We start from the raw sequence: 17,335 nt of genomic DNA on the forward strand, positions 1-17,335 counted from the left end.
TTTGATTTAAAACTGATGCACTGGTGCACATGAAACGCTGATTAGGGCCACTTGGAAACTTGATTTTTTTAGTGCAATACGCCTTATTAACAAACACTCTGAAAATAGGACATTTGTACATCAACTGAAAAGCCCTTTTTACAAAAGGGCACAGCAGCAAGCTCTGCCACCAACCTACAGGCATTCATTACAATGGAATGTATTATAAAGGCTAAAGGCACATATCCCTCAAATTCATATCATTTTAAGGAGATTTTAGCCCATTTCAGATATTCTTAGGCAATAGAGTAAAAACATGAACTAGGAGAAATGGGGAGGCTCCCAACCAGATGACTTCACTAAAATGTATATATTGTATTATATATTGAGATTATTAGCTCTTTATTATAGTAAATATCTTTATTGGAAGCTAGAAGCAGACAGACAGCAGACAGGCTCAACAGTAACTAATTTATACTTACAGAAATCACACTGACTTTTAACAACAACCAATACAAGGAAAGCAGCTAGAATCCTTTATTTGCATGAACTATATACAAGGTAACTACTTGCAGCACAGTGATTGGACTATAAGGCAACAGTTATGATTGGCTGCTACTGGCACAAAAGACCAATAGTCTTGTATGCCTCAGGAGGAGCCTTCGTTCCTGCTCAAGCAATATATAACACCCCTCCCCCCTAAGTTCAGGCTACCCCATCGCAAACAAAGTTGCTATGGTATGCTGGGGGATGGCAAGCCCGCTGAGACCTATGCAATCCTTCTGATATAGACGGTCTTCTGACAGGTGGTTCAGCATTGATAACGTCCTCTGCCCCACTAGGAGAAGTGGAGGAGTTTTCCGTACTTGATTGAGTTTCTGGACAGCTTGGTGGCACTGGACAATCTCTACTCTGCTCGGTCGCTGCTGCCGATTCAGCCTTTGTGTCAGCGGTGCAGGGTGAATAGTCTCTGTCCTGTCCCTGCGCCTGCTCCAGCCAGTGTTGCCGTAGCTGATCGGTGTGTCTCCAGAGTGTTCTGCCATTGGCATCAGCCACCTCATAGGATATCGGCCCCATCACCCTGAGCACTGAAGCCAGAACCCAGTTTGGCCCTTCCCCAAAGTTTCTGGCATAAACTAAGTCACCCCGCTGGAACCTCCTGGAGTTCCTGAAATCTCCAGCTCCCTCTGGGCGTCTGGATCTAAGTTTGGGTGGAGCCATTCAAGCAGGGTTGTCAGCTGTCACCCCATCAATAGCTCTGCTGGGCTCTGTCCCATGGTGGAGTGGGGTGTGATGTGCTGCCGCAATAAGTAGTCAGCCAACCGCTGGCTCAAATCCCCCTGGCTTAATCTGTGGAGTAAGTCTTTAGTGGCCCTCACCATTCTTTCAGCTTGTCCATTTGTTGATGAGTGGAACAGTGCTGAAGCGATGTGTAGGATGGCATTGTTCTCGAGGAATCTCTGGAATTCCTGGGAAGTGAATTGTGCACCGTTATCTGAGACTATAGTGTCTGGCAGGCTGTGGGTCACAAACATACGCCTTAGTGAGGTCACTGATGCGGACCTCCACAGAGCGACCTTCTTTAGCATCTGTGGGCGGTCTACTTTTGACATAGCCCGGGCACTCGTGGTGCCGGCTCAGCTCCAAGCTATGGCATTCAACATCATCAAAGACCGAATACGAGACCTTTTTTCGCCACAGCCGTCAGAGATCACCATCTGACACGCTTTCTACAATGTGCCTATTCTGAGGGGAACAGAGTTGTAGTTCCACCCAGGCTGTGTCAGCACGTGCTGGAGGCACTTCATGTGGGACATCCGGGGATTGTCAAGATGAAGGCTCTGGCCCGCAGCTATGTGTGGTGGCCGTGGATGGACCAAGCTGTGGAAGGATGGGTCTGGACCTGTCAGCCCTGTCAGGAGTCTCGCCCCGACATGCCACAGGTCCCAGTACACCCATGGGAGACAACGTGCACACCGTGGTCACGGCTCCACATTGACTTTGCCGGGCCTTTTCAGGGGGAAGGTTTACTCATCATAGTGGACTCCTTTTTGAAGTGGCTGGAAGTAATGCCCATATCGACCATGACGTCAGAACTTGAAGCTCGTGATATATGACTCCCAGTCCTCAGAGGTTGAGTCAGAAGGCCCAAAGTGGCCCTTGGAGGCCATAATTCACTGTTGGTGAATTGCAACAGAGCAGCTGTGTATTAGCTCTGGGTCGGCCAAGGCGACAGATCCCAGCAACAGGAGTGATTTAGCTCTTAGTGTTGCAGGGCTGCCTACCTGCTTTCTATCCCACCTTCGTTGCCAGTATTATATATTGAGATTGTCACCTTTTTATTATAGTAAACATCTTTATTGGAAGCTGGAAGCAGGCAGACAGCAGACTGGCTCAACAGTAACTAATTTATACTTCCAGAGAGCCAGACGTACATTTTCGGGCTTATCCCTGGGACTTTCACCCCCAGAGGCTATTCCATCTTATTGCTATTCTTTAAAGATTCCAGCTCAACGCAGAGCCTTCACATTGGCTAGACTTAACTCCTTCCCCTCTAAAGTGCTTTCTGGTCGTTTCTCTGGACTCCCTTATTCTGAACGAGTTTGTGACTGTGGACAAGGAAAGTTAGAGACCTTGGATCATATAATAGTTTTTTGCCCTAAGTGGAGTAAGGAAAGAGAGAGATTTATTATTCCTATTATGTTAAAAGAAAAGCTTCCCTTCCTTCCTTGGGCAATCTCAGTGTTACTGTCTGATAACTTTCCTGACAATCAAACCTCTGCCATAGTGGCTTCCTTTTTAGCCACGGTGATAAAGAAGCAAGATTTTCATGAGTTTAGATAGTTTAAAGTGATAATGACGAGTTATGTCTATGTGAATTGGGTATGTTCAAGTGTACAGTTCATATTTTGTTGGTGTTTGTATGGCTTATGGCTTCGGCCGGAAAAGCAATAAACATATTATTATTAATTTATACTTACAGAAACCACACCGACTTTTAACAACAACCAATACAAGGAAAGCAGCTAGAATCCTTCATTTGCATGAACTATATACAAAGTAACTACTTGCAGCACATTGGCTGGCCTATAAGGCAACAGTTATGATTGGCTGTTACCGACACAAAAGACCAATAGTCTTGTAGGCCTCAGGAGCCTTCATTCCTAACATATTGAATCTACACATGTTATGTGTGTATAGCAGTTTCCACACAATTGGTACCCTGTTTTCTGGTGTTCTCAACTGCAGAGAAAGGTATATTTATTTGAAGACAAGATGTTCAACTGTCCTGTTATAATTAACTATAAAACTAAAATGTGGTACAGGTATAGTCCAAGGCATCCTGAGTATCTGAAAAATCTCTCTGGCAAAATGGCTGACCTGAAGTATACTCTGGAAAAAATTTTCCACACTAGTCTAAAATATAAATTAATCAATTATTATCGTATTGGGACCCAGAAGATGGCAGATGTTTAAATTAGAACTCTTCTTTTAGGAATAATTAAACTCGTGATAAAGTTTGTTTGAACAAGAAACAAAATAATGGCTTAAGTTTAAAAGCTAATAAAAGCTAGAAGATAAGCATTAATTCGAGATCTTATCTTCCTTGCTGGAATGTTTGGCAAATTAAAGAGCTTTTTTGGCGTTACTAATTGAAACAACTGTCATTTCAGTTCGAGAGAATAAGATTGGAAGATTTCTTATTTTGAAAAAGGACTGTTCTCTAGACCTTGTTGTCTGAAACTTACCACCTCCTTGTTTCTTTCATCCAAGAAAGAACGTCGATGGGAGTTATGTGCAGGAGCGAACTCTTGTGATAAGTTTGTTGCTTATGAACTCAAGAGCTACTTTTCAGGAGTTTCGGAATTGCTATTTACATACACCAGAATACTTTAACTCTGTTGTACTTTAACTTTTTATAGCGAAGTTTCAGCTGGTTAGGGAGTTAAATGCAAGATAAAACTCTCCTAACAAGACATGAATAATCAATGCACGCTGTGTAACTGATGACTGATATGCCTTGCATAGGGAAGAAAAGACCTGGGCCATCTAATAGGCTTCTTAATGGCAGACCTCCTCCTTTAAAGCCATCTAAGTTGGATAATTACCTGCAGCTGCATACTTTAGACAACGTGGATAAAACAACAGGGCCTTGTAGCCCAATTTCAACTTCAAATCATCATACACTGCTTACTGAGGAAGATAATTTAAAATTGCCTCAAGAAAATATTGGTGACATATCTTTTAGAGGAACACTTTATGAGTAATGGTACTCATAATTCCTCTTCTGGATTGTCTCAATGTGCCAAGGAGAAAACACTGTTTGACTTTGATTTTATGGGCACGCAGTGCCTTTTGATGACTGCAAAGTTATTCCTGGGACTATCAGAAATTAATGCAACTATAGATGAGATTAAATCTTGGATGGCTGATATACAGTATATTCTTAGATGTTTTTCAGAACAAAAAGTATTGCAAAAATGTTACCTGCACAGATGTCCTTGGTCAATGGAAACTCAGGTCACAGCAGTTGTCAGATATGCATTTTTCTCTTTGTCAGGCCCAGCAGCTTGCCCCCTATCTCTCCGCCTGCGATCTAGCAACAATGGTCCATGCAATGGTCACCTCTAGATTGGATTACTGTAACTCACTCTATGCAGGGCTGCCCTTGAGATTGAGTTGGAAACTGCAATTGGTCCAGAATGCAGTAGCGCATGTCCTTAAGGGCTCTCCAAAGAGGGCACACATACAACCTGTGCTATGCCAGCTGCATTGGCTCCTGGTTGAATTCTGGATCAGGTTCAAGGTCTTGGTTTTAAATTTTAACACCCTTAGTGGACTGGGACCAACATAGTCACAAGACCATCTCTCACCATATGTTCCCCGAAGGGCACTGCATTCAGCAGACCAATATATGCTGGTGATTCCTGGCCCCAAGGATGTTCGCCTGGCCTCAACTAGGACCACAGCTTTTTTGGCTATGGCACCAGCCTGGTGGAACACTCTCTCTGTAGAGATTCAGGCCCTGCGGGACTTGTTACAGTTCTGCCAGGCCTGTAAATCAGAGATGTTCTGCCAGGCCTATGGAGATGGTTGAGATGTGGCTGAAATTCCCAGCTGTCTTCTTGCTGTCGGATCTTGTTCCTCTGTTCTTAGTTTTACTGACGTTAGTAGTTAATTTATACTGGATCCAATCAGTCATTTTCAGAATAGCAAGGTATTGTTAATTCTGTTTTTAATATATTTTTTGTCACCGAGGCCCATGATTGTAAACATTTATTATGTAGTTTGTTTTAAACAATATTTTTTTGGGTTTAAATTTGTATTGTGATTATTGGACCATTTGTTTTCTTTTAATGTTCTTTGATAAGACTTTGAGCCAATGCAATAAAGTTGAATTGAACTTAATTGAACCTAAGTGGAAAGTTTTGACATCTAATACAGAGGATGCAAGTACAAAATGTAAACACAGAACAAGCCAAGCTATACATGGGACAAAGTACTGGGCTCTGGAGATTCAATTGCCATTTTACACATGCATGCTTGGACAGGGGAATAAATGATTTCTAATAGCAATCAGAAGTTGTATCTACATCTGCATAACACAGTAGATTTATTAGTAAATTATAAGCTAAAATTACCTCTGCATATTCATCAAAAGTATGTTCCTCAGCTTCAAATGCTTGTATACGGTCATCTGCAGAACCATCTACCAGCCAGCCATATCTTTCAACTGCAAGGCAACAGTCGCATTAAAAGTTCGTCAGTATTATGTACATCACAAGATTAACAGTGCGATCCTAAAATGAGTTACACCCTTCTAATTCAACTGAAGTAAAAGGTCTTAGAGCGATACACTGTAATATACTAAAATTCTCTTGCAAGCGCCAATTCTAAGTCACTCACCATAATAATCGAAATGTGCTTTGGGACCTTTCAAGTTCTCATTAATTGCTCCCTTCAGTATAGATGAGGCCCAAGTTATCACATGATCAGGAAGTTCAGTGTCAATAGTAGAAACTACAGTTCCACCTCCTAACCAAGAATGTATTGTTTGAACATTCTATTTAAAACACATAAAAGAGTTACACAGATTTTAAGTAATGGTTTATTAAAGAATAAATGTATTAATTGGACATCTCGTAAAGAAAATATTTTATGGAATTTAGCATTACAGATTTCCCATATAGACTGATTTGCACTGATCAACACAAACTTATTCCATTAATATTTATAACACAGGCTGTAACCATACTTTTCTTTGCCTTTCAAAGTTCACTTTGGTCTTGACTTGCTTTAATTATTTTACACCATCTGTAAACTTAACCATCTCACGGTTTATTCCTTTGTTACAAATGATTTGTAAAAACATTTAACAGTGGGGAATCCTACTACATAAAACAGGATAGCTATATATGCATCTCAAAACACAAAGCTAGCAGTGATTCATTCTTGTGCGTGAGTAAAAAGTAATTCTGCTTGCATAAGGGAGAGAAGTGAAATTTTCTTCTAGTGGCTACACCTTATATCTCATGAGGTTCTACACCTAAAGATCCCCTGACCTTAGGGAAGGGTTCTGGGAGAGGCTGCAATTTCAGGAAGGAGCTTCTCCATGCATGAGCAGAGCACCCAGGCATACCAGTTGGGATCCCTCCCAGCTATTTTTAAACTCTTTTACTTGAGCTGGAATTGTGAACTTGATGGTCGGTGGTGGTTTTAGGATTTCTTTACTTCCATCCGTTTTACACATTTATTATGCTACTTTATATACATGCTGGCCTCAACTTGCTATTCCCCAGCCAAACCAGATGATCAACAGATGTGCTGTCAAGGTTAGTAGGGTGAACCCCCAAAGAATTCTGGATTCCATCTGGCTCCATTAGGCTCTGAAGGCAGACCTCAAGACCAGTGAATGCTGGTTCAGAGAGGAATAATTTGACCATAACAATGGTGTCATTTCAACATCCTCAATAACTAAACCACTATTTAAGGGTCATGGTAAACATCACATCTAGTATGTGACCTCTACAAATGTACAGCCAGTTATTATTTGGGATAAACCAGTAGTTGTATTAGTCGTACTTAAAAACAACTCTAAAGGGTTAAGGTATAATTGATGTAACAGTTACCATTCCTATACTATGATGTAATATACCATTCCTATGAGATAAAGTAAGAGAAGACTAAACTGCACCTGCAGACTCTGGGAAATCAAAGTAATTATGAACAATATAGCATCCTCCAGATCTTGAAAGCTTGGATAAAAGTCCATTTTCTCATCATCAAAAGTCAGCTCCATCTTAAATAAAGGCAGCCATCCTTGCTCTTGAAGATCAAATAGTTTCACATAAGCCTCAACAGTTCTTTTCAATAAGTCCTTTATCTATAAAAGACCACAGAATGATTTCATTACTTGCCATGAAAGAAAATGTCTCCCCACTTCAAGCAAATTTATACAAACATACTGAGAAATCTACCCAGATGGCCTATTAGGTTGCCAACCTCCAGGTGGAGACGGGAGATGCCCCAGAATTATAACTGAATTACAGACATCAGTGAAAATGGCTGCTATGGAGGGCTGATATAGTATTATACTTCACTGAGGTCCATCCCTTCTCCAAACACCACCCTCTTCAGCCTCCATTCCAAAATCTCCAGGAATTTCCCAACCCAGATTTAGCAACCCGAGCCCCTATTGACCAGATTTGTGATTTATCTTAATGTAGCTCCAGTCCATTTTGTAGAATTTCAGTTTATTTAAAATGTAAATTCTGAAATTTAAAATAAAGCATGAAAATTTAGGGCATAATACAGACAAATTATTTTTGTGGGTGCTGCTAGGCCCATAGAATGAGATTATGTAAGGACACATAGAACCCTCTTCTTTCTTCTACAGACTGCTCTCAAGTGGGCAACTGGCAAGTTACTCCAGTTCTGGACACTGGAGATTGAATGCAATGCTACACGGAAAATGTGTGTTGATCTCCAACTTTAAAATATGGCCAGCATGCGACAATCCTGAAGACCATCTAGGAGGTAGTGTGGTTCAGATTTACACAATTGCCCCCTATCTCTTTGCTTTTAAGCTACATTGATCCATGCACTGGTCACCTCCAGATTGGGCCACTGTAATTCACTCTACGCAGGGCTACCCTTGAGACCAACCCAGAAACTGCAAATGGTTCAGAATTCTGTGGTGCATGTCCTTACAAGGACTCCGTTTAGGGCACATATACAATCTGTGCTGTGCCAGCTGCATTGGCTTCTGGTTGAATTCTGGATCAGATTCAAGGTTTTGGTTTTAACATGGGACTGACATATCTGTAGAACCCTCTCTCACCATATGTTCCCTAAGGGGCATTATGCTCAGCTGATCAACAGCCCTGGCTTTGGCATCAGCCTGGTGGAACACACTTTCTGTTGAGACCTGGGCCTTGTGGGCCTTGTTACAGTTCTGCCGGGTCTGTAAAACAGAGATGTTCTGCCAGGCCTATGGTTGTGGCTGAGGCACTGGTAAACTATCCTGCCAGCCTTCTTGCTGTGGTTTTTGTTTTGTTCCGCTTCTGCAGGTTTAGATCTTGGCAGATCTGCCTGTGTCTAACCACACAGTATATGATTGATTTGTATATTGAATGCCCAAGTAATCTTGTATCTTGGTTTATATTGTATTTATATTGTATTTTATAGCATATTGATAGCATTTGTTTTTATATATGCCTATGTACCTGTATGTGATTATGCCATTGTAACCCGCCCTGAGCCTGTTTGCGGGGAGGCCAGGCTAGAAATTGAATCAATTAATCAATGGGAAAATCCGTACGTATTTTATAAAAAGCATAAAAAGCATAAAATCTAGGTGTTAGTGCAGAATTTTATTTTATCCATTTATAATCTGCCTGTATCCTGAAGTGCTCAAAGCAGCATTTTACTTAATTTAATTCTTTAATAAAATTTAAATAATCTCATCTAAATATGATTCTATATTATATAGAAAGATTAGAAGTTCTGGTTTTACAGCTACATATCATGCCTGTTTTTTACTCTTACAGTTTTTTCACACATTTTGGGGTCTATACTCCTTTTTTTAAAAAAAGGATTTGCTTAACAGGCCTGTGCAATTTGTGATCCAAACAAGCTAAAATACAGTTTATCAACCAGAGATGGCAGCAAATCAGGGGTTCGCTAAACATCTTGCTTTTGCTATAACACATGGCTGTGTTCAGTGGGTCTCAGGTTGTACAGGTCTGGTTCAAAAGGTATTTTGAACAACATACATACTATCTGACAGCTAATCATTCCAATTAACTTTAGCAGATTCTATGCTTTTGAGTTTGTGGCATCATTCAGTTTGCACTATCATTCATTATATATAACAGTAATGTTCCATTGATAGAGTTGCCAATCTCCAGATGGGGCCTGGAGATCTCTCAGAATTACAACTGATCTCCAGACAGCAAAGATCAATTACCCTGGAGAAAATGGCTGCTTGGGAGGGTGGACTTTATGGCTTTATAACTGCTGAGCTCCAGCCTGTCTCCAAAATTTGCCCTCCCCATCTCCACCCACAAAATCTCCACGTATTTCCCAACCCAGAGCTGGCAACCCTATAAAATCAAGCTGTCTGTAAAGAGCTTAATGCAAGTTCTAGAAACATTATTAGGTAAGTGTCATAGAACTTTTCGTGTTTCCATAAGATTTTGACTTGTACAACACACATTTAATATTATATTCTCCAGTTAGTAATTAATAGCCTTATTTCTAGTTTTAGCAGGGGACAATTAACATGATCTGTAATTAAAATCTAATTGTGAATTCACTCAGGTTCATAGTAATTTCCCAATGGCTTCAATATCATATATAGGCACTCCAATCCAACTAGCTCTTGTTAATACACAGTTTCTGACGAGCGCATGGAATCATACCTCCATTACAGAAACTTCTCCATTCAGTCCAACAAAGATCAGCACCAAGAGTGTGGTTCTTTGCATATGCAGAGAGCTACTTGTTTGGGAAAGCTCCATAAGCACTTTGTAGTGCACATACAAGGTCTCTAGTCTGGCAAGAATCTGCTACTGTAGATAACTGAAAATGCAGCTTTACCTGATTAGACATAAGTGTAGCAACACAGTTATAGAAAGAATCAACTTTGTCTGGTTTTACACCTTCCAGTGCCTCTTTTTTGGTGAAGAGATTGATAACCCTAGGGTACCATGTATTTAATAACTTTTCTTCTGTTTTTAAGCAGTTTATAGACACGTCATTCTGAAGTGATTCGCAATCAACAGGGCCTTTTGACCTAGTCATTAATAAAATAAGACAGATATGAAAAATTAAACTGTATGAAACATGGACACTGAATTCCCTTCCCCACACTATTTACACTTTTTCTTCAGCCTTTATAGCCTCACTTTTTCCTTCTTTCTTGTCTTCTTCCCACTCAACAGTCAATCAATATATCTTTTATCTGCCCCCCCCCCAATTACAGCTATATTGATTAACTTCATTTATTCCCTGCCTTTCTCCTCAATGGGGACCCAAAGGAGCTTAGATCACTCTCATTCACTTTATCCTCACAACAACCCTGTGAGGTAGGTTAGGCTGAGAGTGTGTTACTGGCCTGAGGTCACCCAGTGAGCTTACATGGCAGAATGAGGATTCAAACATGGGTCTCCAAGATCCTAGTCTGATATGCTAACCACGACACCACAGGCTTTTGTAAGGTGGCTGATGTTGAACAGTAGTGAGCAGCCAACCTTGGGTGAATCATGCAAGTCATGTGGTATCAAGTCACCTGGTGGTTGCTGCTGGGCCTGGCTCCAATGAGTACTCCTTCAAAGGCTAAAACAGCCCTGGAAAGGGCCCTGCCCTCTCCCTTGACTTTTGCTGATAGAAACCAAGGTTCTAGGTTGACAACACTCTTATGATTGCCTGGTTATGGCCACTGAGGGCATCTGTTTCTTAAAGCTACCTCTTATCATTTTGGGAGGTTTACCTCTCAATACATTCTTTTTTTAGATCTTAGAAAGATCTACCTTTTCAGTCCATGGCCCCAATCTCCAAATTTAAGTATTATTATTGTTGTTGTTATTATTATTATCCATAGATGGTGGCCACATTGAAAATTAGATATATTTATTAAAATACTGAACCTATAGTTTATTTGGAGGAAAGCAGTCTTGATTCAAAGCTGGAAAAATAAAATAAAATAGTAACAGTAACAGGATATTAAAATCTTATAATTATTTCACTGAGGCTGTCTAATTTCTAGCGCTGTAAGGAATCATGATTTTAGCAACTTTTTAAAATATTGACATAAAAATGAACAACTATTACATAATCTAATGTACCTAAACAGACATATTTACACATACAATATTTAGAATTTTACTCAATTCAATTCAATTCAATTCAAATACCTTTAATGGCTATAAAGATCTAAGACAACAAGTCACTATAAAAGAATTTTACTCCAACATAAATTTTACCTGAAACTTGACAGATCCACTAAAAGCAAACTGGAAAAGGTTTTGTAACCAATATCCAGTAAAGTTCTTAGAGTTGGATGAAGAATATGTAAATTTGCAAGAATCTGTTTTCTTGCTTGTAGAAAGCTTTTATGCCAAGGCTGAGAAAAATCGAATCCTCTGGAAAAACAAAGAAGATTTTAAACAGAAGCACAAGCAAAGCAATTTCATAACTTTTATTAACAGCAGGAATACTTTCCAGCTTAAATATATTTGACTGATTTTAAGACTTCAAGTTTCCTGCTTCAGAAAAAAAATACTGCTTCCTATGAAGTTATAACTGAGGCAGAGACAAATGCATATCTGCAGAAGTCTCCAGAAACTTTGCATTTCCCAAATCTTCTCAAAACTTAGTTTGAAGGGTGGCATGCCATAGGCCACTCTAAAGAAGAGGACATAATAACTGACTGCCCCACAGGCAAGGAATACTTAACCCTGAGGAACCAGAAAGTGTACTTTAACCACCTCATCACACGGCTGATTTCTCTCTCAAATCCTTAGTGCATCTAAAGATACAGCTTCCATTTCCAGGTGAAGACCTGGTAACCCCACTCTCACAAACTTATGTTTGCAACCCTGATATTAATATTCCAGCTACCTTTCTGTTACTCTCACCAGTCCATAAGAATAATTGCGTAATTTAGATTTCCAACAACTAAAATCAGAAGTATTTGTCCTACAAAACTAACAGTACAATCCTATGCAGTTACTTCAGTCTAAGCCCATAGACTTCAATGGAATAACTGCATAGGATTGCACTGTAGGAGTTTTGTTACCTCCTCATCCTCTAGAACCCAATTAATCAGATATATAGAGAAAGGGCAATTATAACAGCCTGATCTATAGAATAAGCTCAAGCTCAAGCCTAGTGCCATCCACATTACAGAGATACACTTACTGATCATACAGATCATAGTCACAAGCAAGAAGCTAGCAAGATGCCTCCTACTTAATATATATATGCATCAGATAGGCTCATTAGACCCTAAAGGATAATTGATTTAGTTTACTCACACAGGTGAAACTGGCAAAGGTCCTTCTTTTTCATATTCAAGCCCTTTTACAGAAGGCTTGACAAGAACACTTCGCACTAGAATAAATAAATAAGGAAATATTATTTACAATATTTTTTAAAACTCTGTTTTTCCATTCTTTCTTAATAAACAAATCATTAGAATGTTCAAATGTTTGAAGACTTCTCTCAAATGTTACTGTAGAAACTAACGACATATTTTATATTAGCCCAGCTCTGCCATAAAAATAGAACCCCCCCCCCATTTCCAACAATCTCTTCTTACCTTTTCATATATTAAAAAAATCACTATTTAACATTTATTTTGTTTTTGAAAACTTTGACTTTGTTAAGAGATGGTGTAATGTAGAGGTTAAGAAGGGTATGAAGTCTGAGCTGAAAGCTCTCCAGTTGAAGACTTGTCTCAGCTATGAAGTTAACAGGTAACCCTGCAGGTTCACACCAAGGGCTTATCTGTTCCCGAACCTTCTTTCCAACAATAGTCAGCCAGATGTCTCTGGAAAGCCCACAAGAAGGTAAACCACCATATTTTGGCTTCAGACCACTGTTGTAGCCTGGGGATAGTAAAGCTAATCTACCTTTCAGGATTACTGAAGTAACTCTTTATAGCACTTCATTTATTAAGTATTACTATTACTAAAACTAGAAACAAAAACAAGTTGGCAGGCTTTCAGAAAATAAGGATAAAGGGGGAAATCTATGATACAGCCAGGTCAGTTTTTGCTGTCCAATAAGAAAAAAAGTATGTTGCAGAAAATTATAAATTATGTAATAGGAAAAACATTTTTAGGAATATATAGATGATAGTAAAATAGAAAAGAGTCCTATAGCACCTTTAAGACTAACCAACTTTACTGTAGCATAAGCTTTCGAGAACCACAGTTCTCTTCATCAAATGCTTTGTCCATGCATCTGACAAACAGAACTGTGGTTCTCGACAGCTTATGCTACGGTAAAGATGGTTAGTCTTAAAGGTGCTACTGGACTCTTTTCTATTTTGCTACTACAGACTAACACGGCTAACTCCTCTGGATAGATGACAGTGATTACTAAGAGCTGTGTTCTAGTATCAGTTAGGGTTGCCAACTGTGGGTTGGGAAATTCTTGGAGATCTGGGGATGGAACCTGGGGAGGGAGCTCAGCAGGGATGTGATGCCATAAAATTCATCCTCTGAAGCTGTCATTGGTTTCCAGGGGAACTAATCTCCAGGCCCCACCTGGAGGTTGGTAACCTTAGTACCAATAGAGATATAATATGTACACATATAATTAGTGGAACTTACCCATATATCGCTTCATGCTCATTTCATAATCTGAAGTTACCTCAGCTAAGAGTTGTTCAACTAGTTTTTCCCTGCCTTTGGCTTCCATTAGATGCTGAGGTACCATAGTGAGCATGGAGGTTAACCATTCCTGCTGAATAGGCACTATTGGATTACTTTCTACACACTTCTTCATAAAGAGATAATTGTTCTGAAATGACACCATGATCATACACATAATCTCCATAACATTAAAACCAAACAGTGCTTTTCCTTATTCATTTATTAAAAAGCTGTACTTTTATATCATGTTAAGTTGGTCGGCCTCTTTTGAAAGCTAGAAGTCAAAATATTTGTCAGTTTATTGCAATTAGCAGTTCTGCTATACAATATAAAAATATTTGCAGAACAAAATAATAAGCAGTAAATAATTTAAATCAGTTTATCCTCTCTTCAATTCAACAGCAGAAAAGGTTATCAGGAAACTGGACAATTTACCTTTAGCTGATACTGATATTCATAATAAATGTAATAGCATATTATAACCTAAGCCTCAAAAACTTTGAGCAATTTCAACAGTCAACGAAACAATGAAATGTCATGGTAGTAGGCAGTTCAAAAGAAAACTCATGTAATACCTTTGATTATAGCCACTTTGGGTCCCCAACAGGGAGAAAAGTGGGATAAAAATATACTTAATAAATTAAGACCAACAAAAATAAGATAAAACAGTGTGTAAGCATCAGAGTTCTCCACAGTTCTTTATCAGACAGGATGTTAAATAACAACATATGTCACCTTCTACAGGGGATAAAGAGGGGCACCAAAGTTTCACAGAAAACAGATTTGGTGAAAATCAATACATAATAGTATTTAACAGGAAAGAACTTCACCATGTCTTAACAAATCATCCTGAAGTATAGCAGTGGTTTTTCCAGACCTAGCAGCCACTGAGCTGTTAGCATGTGACATTAGGATCATGTGACAGGAAGTGGGGGAGCCAGAGTGATCTTACCCATGTCAAAGCCAGAACCACAGGCAGCAGTCCAAGAGCGCAGGGTTCAGGAAAGATAAGATAAGCACCAGGAAGTATACTGCTTTAAAGGACAAGCAACAATCTGAACCATTGGACTGGATCCAGATTACATTTTCAATCTGCAGAATGGAATTTTCCTGCCTCTCCCCTCCTCCTGAAAGCCCACTGAGTCCACAGAATGTTGCTCCTGAGAGATAGCAGAACTTTAGAAATGACATGAGGGGAGTATGAAGCAGGAAGAGGAAACTACTGATTTAGTTCAGACCTACCACTGACCTCATCTTACCATCCTAGTGCTCATCTCAGAATTCATGTAAAGAGAAGCAGGAGCTGTGGTGCCCTTGCTCTCAGTGCAGTAGGTTCTTCCAGAAGGCAGGCATTTTTTTAAAAATGGGAGGCCTACAGTACGGTTGCCAACCCTCACTGGCACCCCAGCAGGAGACTGGGGGGGGGGAGGGGAGCATGAAGAAGGTATTTTGTTTGATTCCTAGAGAATTACAGCACTGAGATTATGTTGATGTTACATCTGGTTCACACCAGAACTGATGTCACACATGGGCATGACGCTGAATCACACAAACGCGCTCTCCCCTACCACTAACCTATTGAGTAGCAGTGGAAATGGAGGGCCAGGCTATAACAGGAAACCTTCCCCTCCCTAGACTAGAGGGGCTCACAACCCAGCAGGTGGGACACCCAAGAGTCTTAACACATGGGATGAAGGCTACTGGACTACAATATCTGCTAACTGGTTCACAAAGGGATTGTCTAATGCACGCTTGAGAGACAGCAAGCCAAACTTACGTAATGGTGGCTTGCCCTTTACTCTCCTGCTTTTGCCTTCTTGGACAGGCTGAAAAATACTAGGGCCATTTCCACACTACTTACCTTCATCTGGAACGCTGCGGAACGTTGCAAAAAAAACCTGCAGAAGATAGCATCTTCTTGTGCGAGTTTTGCGCGACATCACACAAAACTCGTGTGAGAAGACGCTATCTTCGGTGGGTTTTTTGCGACATTCCACAGCATTCCAGATGAAGGTAAGTAGTGTGGAAATGGCCTAGGTTTAGCAAAGTTATGAGTAGGATATCACATGTGACCAATAGGCAGCATTCAGCTTGCTGTGTCACAACTTGTACACATATGATCTAATGCAAAAGGATGCAATAAACAGGATAAGTGATATCAGCAATTTTCATATTAGCTAACTCAATGAAGAACACCTTCCAGGAGAGAGAATTTTTTTTTATACAGTGTGCAATGTAATCCCATCCATTCAAAAACAGACACTAGTATTAAAATAATACTGGACATCCAAAATATCCATACTCCAATAATCACCCATTTTTTTTCTTGCTCCATGGACCAGGAACATGGTCTTCAAGTTTACTTAACAGAATTTCAGAGCATCTTCCAAGTTATTCCAGAATATAATTGTAATGATTTTAAGTAAATGTATGTATGTGTCTTTAAATGCTTGGTATGGTATAGATGGAGAATGGGGTGAAAGAGAGGGATGAGTGAGTGATATGATTGGTTGATGACTGAGAGTGTGGGTGGAGTGAATGCAGTTTTCAGTTACTGGGTGGAGAGAAAAGATTCAGTCAGGGCAAGAGAGGCAAGCTGTGAGCAGCCTGAGCTTGTTTATGTTGTCTGAGAGAAATAGAAATTTTGTGGAAGCCTGAACTGCTGTTTGTGAAAGAACATTCAGTCAGGAGAAAGCAGGCAAACTGTGTGTGCGCCTGAGAAAAGGTCTTACTTGTAATTGAGAGAGAAATTAATATCAAAAGCAGGCAAACTGTGTGTGAAGCCTGAGAGAAGATCTGTGTGACTGGGTTTAAGTAAAGTAACTTTAAAAATTGAGAACTACTCTTTTGAAACCATCAGGTTTTGGAAATAATATGAAACCGATACACTTCTTATAAAAATAAAACTTAACTTTTTTATATATATATATCCCAGAGTATCTGTCATTCCTATATCCCATTCCTTTCCTCAGGGCCACATAGTACCACGAAAAAGCCTGACCCTTGGGCACGTTACTAAAGGGGAAATTTAAATAAAATATCTTGGAATATAATGTTCCTGGTGGCAGCAATCTACCCAGAGGGTGTAAGAGAAAGATTAAAGGCAAAATCTACCCAAGAGAAAGAGGGGGTTGTAGTAATAATCATACAATATTTTAAAACTCATGATTCAAGAAGTGAGGGTTTTTATATTACTTCAGTATGTACAAATCAACAAGTAGACAATTAAGCAACTCTTAATTCTTCCTCTGAACATTCTTTAGACAGTTTTTCCTCCCTTTCAGAATCAAACTACGTTACTGGGGGAAAAAAACTTTTAAAATGTTTCACTTACTCGTATTTTCCTCTGCTCACTGTTCATCTATTGAAAAAAGTACAATAATGAATTACAAGAAAGGGAAGAATACCATATAGAAACAAAAACACCTCCTCCAGAGGAACATCACTTTCCATTACATTTCCACAGTACAGTG

At 39.7% G+C, this 17,335-nt stretch overlaps 1 protein-coding gene across 1 annotated transcript in view; it reads right to left on the minus strand.

The window, feature by feature from the left end:
- Positions 1-17,335, minus strand: part of DNAH12 (dynein axonemal heavy chain 12) — a 176,388-nt gene that overhangs the window by 153,213 nt on the left and 5,840 nt on the right. The window contains exons 3-10 of the mRNA XM_054976049.1: positions 17,197-17,223; positions 13,821-14,010; positions 12,519-12,594; positions 11,466-11,624; positions 10,081-10,276; positions 7,175-7,363; positions 5,887-6,043; positions 5,622-5,713 (exon numbers count right to left, since the gene is read on the minus strand). Of these exons, the coding sequence (XP_054832024.1) occupies positions 5,622-5,713; positions 5,887-6,043; positions 7,175-7,363; positions 10,081-10,276; positions 11,466-11,624; positions 12,519-12,594; positions 13,821-14,010; positions 17,197-17,223 (1,086 nt within the window). The remainder of the gene's footprint in view (positions 1-5,621; positions 5,714-5,886; positions 6,044-7,174; positions 7,364-10,080; positions 10,277-11,465; positions 11,625-12,518; positions 12,595-13,820; positions 14,011-17,196; positions 17,224-17,335) is intronic.

This window comes from Eublepharis macularius, chromosome 4 (genome assembly GCF_028583425.1).
Source record: "Eublepharis macularius isolate TG4126 chromosome 4, MPM_Emac_v1.0, whole genome shotgun sequence".
NCBI lineage: Eukaryota > Metazoa > Chordata > Lepidosauria > Squamata > Eublepharidae > Eublepharis > Eublepharis macularius.